The sequence below is a fragment of the Carcharhinus amblyrhynchos genome, chromosome 14 (genome assembly GCF_965287045.1).
Source record: "Carcharhinus amblyrhynchos chromosome 14, sCarAmb.v2.hapA, whole genome shotgun sequence".
Taxonomy (NCBI): domain Eukaryota; kingdom Metazoa; phylum Chordata; class Chondrichthyes; order Carcharhiniformes; family Carcharhinidae; genus Carcharhinus; species Carcharhinus amblyrhynchos.
In genome coordinates this window covers 71,822,811-71,838,969 of record NC_137337.1, presented here as the reverse complement: position 1 = coordinate 71,838,969, position 16,159 = coordinate 71,822,811, and the positions used below count along the sequence as shown (strand labels likewise).

The following is a 16,159-nucleotide window of genomic DNA, read 5'->3' as shown; positions in this document are numbered from 1 at the left end:
CACTGAGTACTTAATTAAACAATGCCATCACCCAGCAGCCAATCTAATTGATTGTTGACAGAAACATCTTCTGTGACTAGAAGTAGAAAGTGTTGGATCACGTGCTTCAGTTGTGATTGAATGTGGCAATATAAAAATTTGTTTAATCGTTCTGACTTCAGCAAGTAATTGCCATGAGCAACATTTTGGTCCTGTTCTGGGGAGTTGCAACAGACCAGGGTCGCAGTGGTCTTGTAACTGGACTACCAATCCAGAGACCTAGAGCAACATCTGGGGATCCAACCCACCATGGTAGATGGTGAAATTTGAATTCAATAAGGAAATCTGGAACTAAAAGTCTTCAACAATGACCATGGAACCATTGTCGATTGACGGAAAAACTCATCTGGTTCACTGATGTCCTTTAGGGATGGAAATCTGCTGTGTTTACCCAGCATGTGGCCTGCATCTGTCATCCTTACCTGGTTTGGCCTACATGTGACTGCAGATCCACAGGGGCGGCACGGTGGCACAGTGGTTAGCACTGCTGCCTCACAGCGTCAGGGACCCGGGTTCAATTCCCGGCCTCGGGTCACTGTCTGTGTGGAGTTTGCATGTTCTCCCAATGTCTCCCTCAGTGCACCCAAACAGGCGCCGGAGTGTGGCGACTAGGGGATTTTCACAGTAACTCTGTTGCAATGTAAGCCTACGTGTGACACTAACAAAAATAAATAAACTGACAGCAGGGACGGCATCATCTGTAAGCCAGGTTTCTGTCACAAGGGTGCTTGTAGAAGACAGAGTGAAAGGGGGATTGGAGACTGAAAAGGAGATGGCTAACCCAAATGCAGACTGAATCCTTTTTTTAAAATTCAGTTATGGGGTGTGGATGTCGCTGGCTGAGTCCAGCATTTATTGCCCATCCCTGACTATTCTATTTCAGAGGGTGTTTAAGAGTCAACCGCAATGAATCAGAGGACCCTTACAGTGCAGTAGGAGGCCATTTGGGCCATCAAGTCTATACTGACCACAATCCCACACAGGCCATAATCCCATAACCCCATATAGTTACCCTGCCAATCTCCTGACACTAAGGATCGATTTAGCCCGGCCAGTCCACCTAACCTGCACATCTTTGGACTGTGGGAGGAAACTGGAGCACCCGGAGGAAACCCACGCAGACACTTGGAGAACTCCACACACCCTGACCCAAGCTGGGAATCGAACCCAGGTTCCTGGTGCTGTGAGGCAGCAGTGGTAACCACTGTGCTGCCGTGCTGCACTATGAGTGTTGATCATTTGTCAGGCCCTCTCAGCTGTGAATGATTTCATTCCATGAGGTAAATTTTAACCTGCCGGTTTCTCCTTTGGCACCTCCTCTTTAGCATTGTTCGATCGTGCGGACATGGCCCCAAAGCAGAGCAAGCTTGTATCAGAGCCTGATTGCCAAGCCTTGGATGTGCCACAGGGATTGGGCTCAGTGGGGAAGAAAAATGGGGAGAGCTATGATTACATGCTGAAGTTAACCAAGGGCAGTCATAAATTGTAGACTCTGGACCTTCTCCCCATTTCTCATTGTTCTGTCTGTGCTGGTCTTCTCGATCACAGCTTCCTCCAACATATCGAGCCCGAATCTAACATCAGTAGGTCCACAGTAAGCCAGCGGCAAATCAATTTCCAACCATAGTATCATTATCTCTTGGCTTTGTTTTTGAGACCGGTGCCCTTAACCATTGTAGACTCGATCTATTTCGCTTTGCTGTGTGAATATCTTTTTGCTTCCCTCTCTGGCTTTGCTAATTTTCAATGTAATGTTCTGTTAATTGTTGTGTATAACATATTTGATTGGTTTTTAACTGAATACAGGTTTTATTTTAAAGTACTGCAGATTGGGTCTTGTCGATCCGTGTTCATCATTTTCTCAGGACACAATCCATTTGATTAATGGTGTGACTAGTTTCTGCTCTTGATTTAAAAAGAACTAGTAGGTGTTATAGAGCATCATAATCATGGTCAAATAGAGGAGACATAGAACAAAGAAACGTACAGCACAGGCCCTTCGGCCCTCCAAGCCTGTGCCGATCAAGATGCCCGAACTAAACTAAGAAGAAAACTTTTGCCCTTACTCAGTCCGTATCCCTCTATTCCCTCCCTATTCATGTACCCATCCAGATGCCTCTTAAATGTTGCTAATGTGCCTGCTTCCACCACCTCCTCTGGCAGCGCATTCCAGGCACCCATCACTCTCTGTGTGAAAAACTTCCCCCACACATCTCCTTAAACTTCCTCCCCCTCACCTTGAATCCGTGCCCCTTGTAATTCCACCCTGCGGAAAAGCTTCTGACAATCCACCCAGTCTCCGCCTCTCATTTTGTCGACCTCTATCAGGAATCCCCTCATCCCCTGCCTTTCCAGTGCAAAAATTCCTAGTTTATCCAATTTCTCCTCATAGTCAACATCCTCGAGACCAGGCAACACCCTGATGAACCTTCTTTGCGTTCCCTCCAAAACTTCCATGCCCCTCTGGTAGTGTGATGACCAGAACTGCACACAATACTCCAAACTTGGTCTAAACAAGTTTTTATATAGTTGCAACATGATTTCCCAACTCTTGTACTCAATGCGCTGGCCAATGAAGGCAAGCGTGCCATATGCCTTCTTAATCATTTTGGCCACCTATGTTGCCACTTTTAGGGAACTGTGGACCTGTACTCCCAGATCCCTAAAACTAATTCCAGCAAATGATATCCTGCTCAAGACCCTACATGCCCGCTTATTAAAACCAATATATGGTTTCCATTCATTTTTACCAAGTCTTTGCGGTGGATTTTCCTGCTATGATCAGGGAAATGATGGAAAAATGGCACTAAAACCATTTCCGACTACTGTAGTTTCATGAATACGGCTATACTTAAATTGATTTGTATTAAATTCCTCAGCTCCGAGTTGTCCGCATCCTGTCCCTCATAATTTAGTTCTTCTCCGTTCTTTTAAATCATTCTGTGTTGCTTCCCTGGTGGGGCAGTTGACCTGTGTAACCAATCCAGCAGGAGACCTCTGCAAAGCAGACTCGCCCTTTATCTTTCATTTATCCATCACCTGGATGGGTGGGACAGCCCAGATGTGTGTGTTTTAAAGTTTATTTATCACTGTCACAAGTAGGCTTACATTAACACTGCAGTGAAGTTACTGTGAAAGTCCCTCAAGTTGAGGAGAGATTGGAGAAACTTGCTTTGTTCTCACTGGAATGACAGAGGTTGAAGGGCGACCTGATGGAAGTCTACAAGATTATAAGGGGCATGGACAGAGTGGATATTCAGAAGGTTTTTCCAGGGTGGAAGAGTCAATTACTACCGGGCATAGATTTAAGGGGCAAGGTTTAAAGGAGATGGGCGGCACGGTAGCACAGTGGTTAGCACTGCTGCCACAGGTCCAGGGACCTGGGTTCGATTCCCGGCTCGGGTCACTGTCTGTCTGGAGTCTGCACGTTCTCCCCGTGTCTGCGTGGGTTTCCTCCGGGTGCTCCAGAGATGCGCGGGTTAGGTTGATTGGCTATGCTAAATTGCCCCTTAGTGTCCTGAGATGCATAGGTTAGAGAGATTAGCAGGTAAAATATGTAGGGATATGGGGGTAGGGCCTGGGTGGGATTGTGGTTGGTGCAGAGTCGATGGGCCGAAGGGCCTCTTTCTGCACTGTAGGGTTTCTATGATTTCTACGTACGAGGCAGGTTTTTTTACACAGAGGGTGGTGGGTGCCTGGAACTCGCTGCCGGGGGAGGTAGTGGAAGCGGGTATGATGGTGACTTTTGAGGGGTGTCTGGACAAATCCATGAATGGGATGGGAATAGAGGGATATGGTCCCTGGAAGGGTCGGGGGTGGGGTTAGTTCACCTGGGCAGCATGGTGGGTGCAGGCTTGGAGAGCCTGTTCCTGTGCTGTAGTTTTCTTTGTTCCTTGTACTCCGGTGCCTGTTCGGGTACACTGAGAGAGAATTTATCACCTGAACCAGCACGTCTTTGGGATGTGTGTTTGTTGGGAGCTTTCTTATGTTGGAAATAACTGGTGAGTAAGAGACACGTCTGTCTGCTTTTGTTGGGGGAAGATTCTTTCACTCTAGCCTGTTAATGTATGTCAGGACAGCACATGTGGCCCAAGCGCGAGGTTGTTTATGAAGTGTTATTCTCTCTTGGGAGGCTTCAGTGTTCCCAAGGTCTGTTACGGTGCACAGCTGAGATTTCCCCTGTTGTGCAGCATCTCTCTGTACTGTTGGGTCAACGCAGCGACTGTGAAGCTTAACTGCCTGTAGTTTTGCTGAATTTGTGCAAATGTGAAGGTTTTATTTCCTGCTGCTCCTCTGAACCCTCTTCTCGTTGCTGATTCTCCATCTAGACGTTAGTGTTGGAAGCCTGAGGAAAATGTCTCTTGAGCAACTCCCTTCTTCTCTCGTTCTGTCCTTAATGCCATGCAGGTACAGGCCTTGGTTTGTCTGGAGGTTTCTCTGTTGCATTTGTGTTTTCCACTCGACGCTGAACGGGTGCTGGTTTGTACGTAGTAACTCACCCTTTAGATACTGCATGCATTTTCCCACTGGTCTTGCATCGATTCTACTTTTAGTACACTACAGGGATCACTTTTGTGTGTGCGAGTGTGTGTAGATGACCCTGATGTGTAACGGACTCAGCCATTTCTCCAGAGGTTACATTTTCTCTTGAGTTTTGAATGTCATTTTATTTAACACGTGCACGAGCTTTCAATCAAACTCTCCCTCAGCCAAGCCTGATTAACGCTCCAACTTCATTTGCTATAATAAGATGGTCACATTTACTTACATAAATCTTTACACTCCCCGAGTATTTCATTAAATCCCTACGGTGTCAAAGGAGGCCATTCAGCCCGTTGAGTCTGCACCTACTCTCTGACTGAGCATCCCACCCAGGCCCTATCCACGTAGCCCCTAACCTACCCATCATGGGACACTTGGGGGGCAATTTAGCACAGGCAGCCCACCTAACCCGCACATCTTTGTGACTGTGGGAGGAAACCCACTCAGACATGGGGAGAACATGCAACTCTACACAGACAGTGACCCAAGGCTGGAATCGAACTCAGTCCCTGAAGCTGTTAGGTGGCGGTGCTAACCACCGTGCCACCTAACCAGCACGTTTTTCGAACTGTGGGAGGAAACTGGAGTACCCAGAAGAAACCCACGTAGAACTGGGGAGAATGTGCAGACTCCGCACAGGTCACCCAAGGCCAGAATCGAACTTGGGTCCCTTGAGCAGTGAGGCAACAGTGCTAACCACTGTGCCACCCTCTTTTTCTTAGTACCTGATGTGGTTTGAGAGAAATCGCCCTTTCGAAAAGGGGAGTGCATTTCTCAATCCTACCTGGTAGTGTTTACAAAACATTCTCCCTCTAACCTACATACTGTGGGACATTGAAGGGGCAATTCAGCATGGCTAATCCCCCTATCCTACACATGGTGGAACACTTGGTGGGGGGAGCAATTTAGCATGGGTGGTCCACCTAACCCACACATCTTTGTGACTGTGGGAGGAAACCCATTCAGACATGGGGAGAACATGCAAACTCCACACAGACAGTGACCCAAGACCGGAATTGAACCCGGGTCCTCCTGACTGAAGGCCCTGAGTGGTTCGGAATGGGTTAGCCACTGTGTAAGTACTGAACGCTGTATTGTGAGAATGGTGCCTCCCAGCAAGAAAGGATCAATGTTGAAGAGTCCAAAACCAACCACACATGGTAACCTTGTTTGGCTACCCGATGTATTTGTTCAGCTTTGAGAGAAAATTGCTCAGACAGTAAATATTGGATCTAAACTGCTACAGGCAAACAGCGCACTGCTTTTCATCTGCCCTGGTATTATAAATGGCCGCTAAACTGGAAATGTGTTTGCTGGGTGACTTTCTACACAAACGCACGTTAGCGGGCTTCTCTGCAACATTTAATTTTTACTGACAGGTTGTCATCTGAGATTTCCTAACCTGTTTGAAAAGTAGTAGGTAAACACTCAGCAGGAACTGTCCATGCTTCGTGTGCTGTGAGTCACAGGGCAACACATCTCCAGACTTTATATCCTTCTTGTTCTTTGGTTTTGAAGCAGTTTATAAGGTGGATAAGCCTTCGGATTCAAATCCATTGGTCAGAAACATCCCAGAGTGTTGTAATATTTGTCTGTTGTGTTGAGTGTTGTAAGAGCTAAAGTTATAGGGAGAGGCTGGATAGACTGTGAGTTTTTTCTCTGCAGTGTAGGAGGCTTAGGGGTGATCTTGTAGAGGTCTGTAAAATAATAAGGGACATAGATAAGGCAGATAGTCCAACAACTTCTCCCTAAAGGTGGGCGAGTCTAAAACTAGAGGGCATAAGTTTAAGGAAGAGATACAAAAGGGTCCAGAGGGGCAATTGTTTCATACAGAGGTGGTGAGTGTCTGGAATGAGCTGCCAGAGGTAGTAGTAGAAGGGGGTACAATTTTGTCTTTTAAAAAGCATGTGAACAGTTGTATGGGTAAGGTGGGTATAGAAGGATATGGGCCAAGAGCGGGCAATTGGGACAAGCTTAGTGGTCAATAAAAAAGGGACGGCATGGACAAGTTGGGCCGAAGGGCCTGATGTCATGCTGTAAACCTCTGACTCTAATATGGGTTCTTTAGTTGTCTCAGTGATGAGATCTTGAGACTTGAATACTTTAACGTGAACCAATTATTATTAGTCTTTAACTATTTACAGGTTACTGTCCTGCATGGTTTGATTTGATACTTTTATTGTCAAATGTATTAGTATACAGTGAAAAGTATTATTTCATGCGCACTGAAGACTTAGCATACTGTTCATAGAGAAGGAAAGGAGAGAATGCAGAATGTAGTGTTACGTTCATAGCTAGGGTGTAGAGGAAGATCAACTTAGTGCGAGGTAGGTCCATTCAAAAGTCTGACAGCAGCAGCGAAGAAGCTGTTCTTGAGTCGGTTGGTACGTGATCTCAGACTTTTATGTCATTTTCCTGATGGAAGAAGGTGGCAGAGAACATGTCTGGGGTATGTGAGGGTCCTTAATTATGCTGGCTGCTTTGCCGAGGCAGTGGGAAATGTTGCTTCCATGCAGAAGGACCGCTTTCAGAGTGTTCTTTCTGAGCCTATTACCATGTAACTCTACACATCATACCACGGGCAGTCAGTCTCCAGGCCCACATTAACTCTTGCTGTGCCGCATTACAATGACATGCACACAATACTGTGTTAGCAGGTCAGTGTTGAATGAAGATGAGACCATTGAAATTAATGAGTTAAGATCCATTTTCCTAATCAGTGATTATTTTAGAGCTCGATCATGCCACACTTCTGCTGCAGTGAGGTCAGAGAGCTTGGTGCACTGTCAGATCCACATTTACTGCGTGGGAAAATCCCGCTGGCATGAATAGCCATAATATTCCAGCCTTTGTTTTAATTTTAATGTCCCAGGTTTAAAAACCTACTACTTTGATGTATTTCTCCGAACTTGGCAGACCACGTTGGGAATTGCCGAGAACATCTCACGTTATTTAAAAGCACTATTACTTGAGTCTGTTGATGTGACACTCCAGATGGATCTAGTATCACATCACTTTCAAGAAAAGAATGTGACATGTCTCCCTGCTAAAGCTTTGCTCTCCAAATAAAAGTGTGTCGGCTCACGGGGCTGGAATTTCAGCCTCGAGGTGGCTGGGAGGAGGTGGGGAAAATCCCCATCTGCCTCGGGAGAAAATGCGAGGAAGAGCGGGGTTTTCATGGTGGAGAGGGAGTGCGGGGGTGAGACTGGGAGCTGCAGTTGGCAGACCGATCAGGGAGAAAGTTCAGAGGCGGCCACAGAGACTGCCGGCTGCAGGTGCAGACAGTTTACAAGGCCCACCTCGGCTTCCAGTCATAATCAAACAGAAAGGCACTTCAGCCCACAACACATTTCCCTCCCCCCACCCCACCCCCCCCCCCCCAACACTTTCCATGCCACCTCAATCTGGTCCCATCCACTCTACTTTAGCTAATTAAGCTCAGAGAGCTTCAGTTGCATCAAGCAATGTTTTCCCTGGGGCTCAGGTGTTTCAGCGCTCTATTGGATGTCTGGGCTTTCAGCCAAGAATAAATAATGGGACTTGGCTGAGAGCCCATAAATCCACAGTCTGTTGAAACCCGCAGAGCTCCAGAGAAAATATTGCTTGATCGGCAGCTTTGCTTCTCTGATCTGTGCTGTCAATTTCACCCTCGTTATTTACACGCAGGTTTTAAGTACTTGCAGTTTCTGCTATTGAAATGATAAATGGTCTGGGCGGTTGCCACTTTTATTGGCCTGTTGTAAAGAGAGTTTTAAGGAGGTAGAAAGTGAATGGCTTGAAAAAAATCTTTCTTTACACATCCTTTGGGCAGCACGGTGGCACAGTGGTTAGCACTGCGGCCTCTCAGCTCCAGGGACCTGGGTTCAATTTCCTGCTTGTCTGTGTGGAGTCTGCATGTTCTCCCCATGTCTGCATGGGTTTCCTCCAGGTGTTCCGGTTTTCTCCCACAGTCCAAAGATGTGCGGGTTAGGTTGTTTGATATGTTAGATTGTCCCTTAGTGACCCGGGATGCGTAGGTTAGAGGGATGAGCAGGGTAAATTTGTAGGAATGCACAGATGGTGTCTGGATGGGATTGTTATTGGTGCAGACTCGATGGGCTGACTGGCCTCCTTTTGCACTGTAGAGATTCTATATCCTACTGCCATTATGTGGTTAGTTGGGGTTTTAAAGAATATAGTGGATGAATGGGTATGAGAGTGCCATAGATTGGTATGGCGGCATGTGGGGCCAAATGAGAGCATTATATAGCAATGGGATGTGGGTCATGAGGAGGACATTTTGAATGTGCCCACACGGAGACTGTGGATCATGAGGTGATGTAAATCAAGACCCATTGGAAAGATGGCTTGACTCCATAAGAATGACAAGGGTCTGGGATATGCCTCTCCCCACAGAGGCTGCTAGGTCAGGAGTGTAGAGTGCCAGCTCACTACCCGAGCTGGCCCGCACCTTTAAGAGGCCAAAAACTAGAAACCCTGGGAAGGGGGCTGGGAATCCCCGAATTGGAACCCACCCACCATTCCTAAAGGGCACCCAAATCACCCTGACTCGTTGGAAATCGATGCTTCTTCAGAAGGAACTCTTCAAATGCAGACAATAAAAATATAACAAACCCTACTTCAATCTCTAAATCAAAGAAAGGGTTTAATAAAGTAACTTCATTACTCCAAACTTGGGGCTTCGCCCTGGGCCATTCCAAACTCCCCACAATTCCCAACAGGTTCTTATTTATAGTGAGTCAGCTGACCATCACATTGTTCTGTAATTGGTTCCATGGGTCAGCTGACCCTTGCATCTTGTTCCCATTGGTCACATTACATCTAATCCAAAGCTGACATTCTAACAATCGAGTCCACTATCTTCAAGACTAGGATCAAAGTAAAGTTTATTTATTGGACACAAGTAGGCTTACCTTAACATTGCAATGAAGCTACTGTGAAAGTCCCCTAGTCGCCACACTCTGGTACCTGTTGGGGTACACTGAGGGAGAATTTAGCACGGCCAAGGCACCTAACCAGCACATCTTTCGGACTGTGGGAGGAAGCCGGAGCACCCAGAGGAAAACAATGCAGACATGGGGAGAATGCGCAGACTCCACACACACAGTGACCCAAGCCAGGAATTGAACCTGGGACCCTGGCGCTGTGAGGCAGCAGTGCTAACCACCGTGCCACCGCTTACTGGTCTGGTCTGGTCTACATTGTAAGAAGTCTCACAACATTGACACCCGGTTTCACTATTAGGTGCTGGTGCCCTCTAGTTGAACTTTGTAACAAGTACAGGAGTTTCACTTGGCTGGCAGCATCCGAATCAGTTTCAGTTGGACGTGGTTAATCAGAGTAAATGTTTCTTATTCATCTCCCAGCCCTGAAATCTCTGCTACATTTATCTTGCATACCTTCTGAAAATGCAATTTTAAAAAAAACTGTTGCATTTCACACATCTTGTACTCTTTTTCTGCTTCCATGGAATGAGAGTTCTTTTTCTCAAGCTGCTTTTCTTCCCTTCTTTGAGTCAGCACGGTGGCACAGTGGTTAGCACTGCTGCCTCCCAGCGCCAGGGACCCGGGTTCAATTCCGGCCTCGGGTCACTGCCTGTGTGGAGTCTGCACATTCTCCCCATGTCTGTGTGGGTTTCCTCCGGGTGCTCCGGTTTCCTCCCACACTCCAAAAAGGTACGGATTAGGTGGATTGGCCATGCTAAATTGACCCTTCGTGCCGGGGGGCGGGGTCTAGCTATGATAAATACATGGGGGTTACAGGGATAGGGCCTGGGTGGGATTGTTGTCGGTTCAGGCACGATGGGCTGAATGGCCTCCTCGTGGAGATTCTAAGAAGATTTATCTCTCCAGGATTGCACACAGCAGAATCCTGGAAATTGATCTTCAATTCCGGGAGACTCCAGGCTGATCCTGGAGGGTTGGTAATCCTGGAAGGTTCACTGATAAGCGAGAAAGGGTGCCTTTCTCTCTAAACAGAAGCCCTTCCTGTGGGGGAAGGGTCTGTTTCGTACAGAGCTCTGCACCACCATCACTCAGGCACGATTGGGAACTCCGTTTGCAGGCAGTGTGTTCTGAAGCAACGTGACGCCACCTGCCTGCTTCCAGGTAGAATCCCTGCAGTGCAGAAGGGGGCCATTTGGCCCATCGAGTCTGTACTGAGCACCCAGGCCCTATCTCTGTAACCCCACATATTTGCGCTGCTAAGCCCCTGACACTAACGGCCAACTTAGCACGGCCAATCAACCTAACCCGCACATCTTTGGAGGAAACCCATGCAGACACAGGGAGAAGGTGCAGACTCCACACACACACACACACACACACAGTGACCCAAGCCGGGAATCGAACCTTGGTCCCTGGCGCCGAGAGGCAGCAGTGCTAACCAGTGTGCCGCACATGTATGCCGGTCCCTGTGCTCTCTGTGATGCCGGGTCTCTCTTGCCCCCAGGCTTCAGGTTGCCATACATTATGCCACTGTTACCGCTGCCTACCATTTCCCTTTTGAGTAGACACTACAGCGGCAGCCTTGACTGGTGTCCTGCTGTTGAGGTTAAGATTTCCCATCGCTGTTGCAAATGTATGAGCTGGTTGTTGGCGCCCAGAGGCATCAGTCTAACTGTAAAAGTGCCCCCACCTTGGACAGAGACTGTAAGCCGCGAGTTGGACTCTCTCATCTGTGGACTCAAATTTAGCTTGGAAGCAAAGGCATCCTCGACTCAGAGCGGCGCCTTGAGTCACGAATCCCTACAGTGCAGAATGAGGCCATCCAGCCCATCGAGTCTGCACTGGCAACAACCCCACCCAAGCCCGATCCCCATAACCCCACATATTCACCCAAGCTAGCCCCTCTGACAATTTAACACAGCCGAACAAAACCTAACCCGCACATCTTTGGAGTGTGGGAGGAAACAGGAGAGCACGGAGGAGACCCACGCAGACACGGGGAGAACGTGCAGACTCTGCACAGGCAGTGAGCCGAGGCTGGAATAGAACCCGGGACCCTGGCGGTATGGGGCAGCGGTGCTAACCAACCGTGCCACCGAGCTGCCCTGTGGTCGGTGTCACGGACATGCCCCTGGTGAGCATTGCGGCACACTTGGCGCTGTTATTAGAAACAGGTGGCCCAGCTCAGAGACTGAGTCTGAGAAACCCCAGTGAAGGTTGACCCCAATGCAGAGCCGCACGTCTACACTGGGGCTGTACAGTGGGTAGAATAGTGATCGCGGCAGCTGGCTAAGCCGTGGGCTAATGCAGCTGAAAATATTGCCTCAAATGCACTCTGCAGCTAAGATTAGCATCTTCAGGCTCTTCTTTCTTGGTTGCCCAGCAACTAAATAGATGGTGAAAAGTTAGAGCGTGACTAGAGGCTGCGTGGCAAGAATCGGGAGGTTAAATCGTGTCACAGGATTGCGGCTTTGCAGCTCAGTCTGGTGTGAGAGCTCAAAGAGGTTCTGGAATTGGTTCCAGAATCTGGTTATCACAAGGTATCTTGGCAACTTCCTGCTGCTAAAGATAAAATCGATATTTCTGCTTGTGGGCTGGCTGCAGATTGTGAGGCCTCTGAATGCATGGCAATAAAAACTGCACTGTGTCCATTTCAGATAAAAAGTCCAGCCCCACCAGTGGCGGTCAGGGGTGGGAGGGGCAAGGTGGGTACTTTATCCTTCATCGAAGGCCACCCCCCAAGTCCTGCTACCTTCCACTCTGCAATGTTTGACAATTCATGGAATTCCTACAGTGCAGAAGGAGGCCATTCAGCCCATCGAGTCTGCACTGACCACAATCTCACCCAGGCCCTATCCCCATAACCCCATACATTTACCCTAGCTAGTCCCCCTGACACTAAGGGTCAATGTAGCGAGGCCAATCCGCCTAACCTGCACATCTTTGGACTGTGGGAGGGAACCGGAGCACCCAGAGGAAACCCATGCAGACACAGGGAGAACATGCAAACTCCGCACAGACCGTGACCCATGCCGGGAATCGAACCAGGGTCCTTGGTGTTGAGGTGACAGTGTGCTGCCCATTGATAGTCTCAATGGAAGGAATACCCTTGGGGTCAGAACTGTCATCTAATAGCAAATTCTCCAGCCATTCTGAAGCCTAGACCAACCCCGTCACTGAAAAAGAGTTTGTGGTAGAGAACGGTACAGCGATATTGTGAAGAATAACAGGCGTAACTTCCCCATTCTGCGCTTGCACAGCTGAATAGATCTCTGGTGTTGTCGAAGCCTCCTTGGTTTGACTGTAAGGACCCATCCCTGTAAGGGTGATGTTTGAATACCAAGGCAGGTGTGACCAGGGTTCCCATTCTGTAACTGAGTAGAGAAGCACGCAAAACCTTTGTGGTGGGATTTCTCTTAATGTCCGCGTCTCAACCAACGTTTGTGTCCTTTTTGTTTTCTCCTCTCTCCAGGCGGAAACCGCAGCCAACCGAATCTGCAAAGTTCTGGCCGTTAACCAGGAGAATGAGCAGCTTATGGAGGATTACGAGAAACTGGCCACTGATGTACGTGTACAATGTCCCCCACTGTCGCGCACAACCCAAGAATTATAGAGACGTGGGTCTCCTTGGTGCTGCATTCTGTGCTTCGTAAAAAGGCTGGAGAAGCGTCCCAAGTGTTGTTCTGCCATTGAGCTTCCTCGGATTCTGATGGGGAATCGCCCTCCATTTCCCTCTTCCCAATCCCTTCACACGTGCACTCAAACGATAAAATTTGGAATAGCTGAAGAAAAAGAATGCCAAAAAGTGTGGGCATGAGCTCGCTGCAATAGTGAAATTTGTTCTTTCTTTGCAAATCCATCAATTTTCTGGCATTTAGATTGTTGACACCTTTATATTGGAGAATTCGATTTACCCAACTTTAATGCCAACCCATCAGCACCCTTTTCATGTGCTGTATAAATTGTTGCTCCCTTTGAAATTTGGCACTCTTGCGTCTGTCCTGATGAGTGCAAAATGAAAAACTTTGACAGCTCATCTCTTTTCTTTCCAGCGGTACACCACATTCAGAAATAAAAATGGAAAACACTGGAGAAACTCAGCGGCTCTGGCAGCACCTGAGGGGAGAGAAAGAAATTAGTGTTAATGTATCACAGAAGAACCATATTGGACGAGAAATAGTCTACTTTCTACAGAAGGGTCGCATTGGACTCAAAGTCCAGAATTTTACCGGCACACTTGCCCAAGGCTAGCAAGACCGCGCCCGAGGACAACGGAGAATGTTCTTTTGCAAGCTTCGCCTCCCGGATTCCAGGACAGGCGTGCCAGTAAAATCAGGGCCAAAATGTTAACTCTGTTCTTCTCTCCATTGATGCTGCCAGACTTACTGAGTTTATCCAGCATTTACTGTTTTATTTCTGAAGGTAAAGTATTACTGAAAAAAAAAGAGACGAGCTGTCAAAGTTTTTCGGCTTGCACTCATCAGGACAGATACAAGAATGCCAAATTTCAAAGGGCACAAAGATTTAAGGGGATGCTGATTTTCTGTTTTTATTTCAGATTTTCAGCATTTAGCTTTTGTTTTTAATTTGGATATATCTATAAGTAGTCCTTTCAAAGGCCCCACAGGTTTTAACTTCCATTTTCCTTTCCACTCCTCCTTCAGCTTTTGTGAGCCTCGGCGCTGGTTGCATTTTAATATCTTCTTTGCACCATGCTGCCTTCGTTACCACTGGGGACCACTTCAAGCTGGTGCTTTGAGAGGAAAAGGAACAGAGTGGGATGCTGAGCAGATCAGCTTGCCAGCGATATGTTGTGCTCCCTCCTTCCTGCAAGCTGCCTCCTTATCGTGGGAGGTAGCAGATCTCGCTGCAGCAAGGAGTCATTGCCAGAGACTCCTCTTCCCAGCCGAGGCTGCAAAAACAGACTTTGGGTGGCACTGGGCACAGCCGAGCACTGTTGCTGGCTGTGCTTTCTCTCGGGCCACACTGCAATGCTGACCTCTTGGGTTGCACAGAAGAAATCCAGGTAGCACTGATTCAACTTAAGTGACCACCAAAGAGGCCCCAGTGCGTGCCTATCAAGTTAGAAGTGTGTCAGAAGTCAAAGATCACCCCCATTGCCTCTTGAGTCATTTGCAACAAAACAGTCCACTTCGATCATAGAACCCCAACAGTGCAAAATGAGGCCATTTGGCCAATTGAGCCTGTACCAACTACAATCCCACCCAGGCCCTATCCCCATAGAATAGAATCATAGACTCATACAGTGCAGAAGGAGGCAATTTGGCCCATCGAGTCTGCACCAACCCCACAATCCCACCCAGGCCCATACCTTATGCATTTATCCTAGCTACTCTCCCTGACGCTAAGGGGCAATTTAACCTGGCCAATCCAACTAATCCCATAACCCCACGTTTTTACCCTGTCAATCCCTCTGACGCTGGTCAGGCTAAATTGCCCCTCAATCAACCGAATCCGGAGGAAACCGGAGCACCCGGAACAGACTCCACACAGACAGTGATCCGAGACAGAATTGAACCTATGTCCCTGGCACTGGGAGGCAGCATTGCTAATCACTGTACCACCATGCCACCCCTAAAGTGTAATGGCAGGCACCATTTACCCTTTAACCATCTGATGTCCTGGGGTAAGCCAAAACCAGCTGGAAACTCACTCTCCAGAGGAAAAACCAACTCCGTACGTTCCTCCCTCATCCCCTCACACTAAATGTCGAAAGCTTCAGGAGGTTGTGATGGCCAACACTCTCTGTTCCCATTACACTGGCCAATGGGTGAAGAATGTCACTGCTCACCGAGCACTGGGATCTCTCCTGCCTCCAGAACAGAGAATAATGGGGGGGGGAGAAAAGAAGTTGTGGAATTTGTCAAAATATGCAAGTGTCTATCCGGGGTAGACCAACTCTGGTTAGCATCTGACAGCCATGTTTGTTTCTCAGCATCTGTGAAATTGGGTTGGGGTACAATACGAAATAGAAACCAAGACCAGCCTTCCGTTCCAGAAGATTAAGTGCCCTGACCATTTTTGTCATGGCTAATTTTATAATGTAAAGCATGATCGACAACGTGCTATCATCGCCCATCACATTGTCACATTCTCCATAACCGACATGCCAAACTGCCTTCACAACATGCTCTCCTATAGGAGCAGGAGGCCATTCGGTCCATCGAGCCTGCTGCACTATTCAGACAGACCACAGCTGATCATCCACCTCTGCACGTCACCTGCCCCACTACCCCCATATCCCTTAATGTCATTGGTGGAGGAGATGGTGGCGCAGTGGTATTGTCACTGGACTAGTAATCCAGAGGCCCAGGGTAATGCTCTGGGGACCCGGGTTCGAATCCCACCATGGCAGATGGTGAAATTTGAATTCAATAAGAATCTGGAATTAGAAGCCCAATGATGACCACAAAACCATTGTCAATTGTCGGGAAAACCCATCCGGTTCACTACTGCCCTTTTGGGAAGGAAATCAGCCATTCTTACCTGGTCTGACCTACATGTGACTCCAGACCCACAGCGATGTGGTTGACTCTTAATTGCTCCATCAAGGGCAATTAGGGATGGGCAATAAATACTAGTCTAACCAGCAACACCTATGTCCCATGAAC

At 48.0% G+C, this 16,159-nt stretch overlaps 1 protein-coding gene across 6 annotated transcripts in view; it reads left to right on the top strand.

The window, feature by feature from the left end:
* The window catches only part of actn1 (actinin, alpha 1), a 186,761-nt gene that overhangs the window by 126,508 nt on the left and 44,094 nt on the right, over positions 1-16,159 (top strand). For all 6 annotated transcript variants that reach the window (XM_080203078.1, XM_080203076.1, XM_080203080.1 and 3 more), the window contains exon 9: positions 13,000-13,092. In XM_080203078.1, coding sequence (XP_080059204.1) covers positions 13,000-13,092 — 93 coding nt within the window. The remainder of the gene's footprint in view (positions 1-12,999; positions 13,093-16,159) is intronic.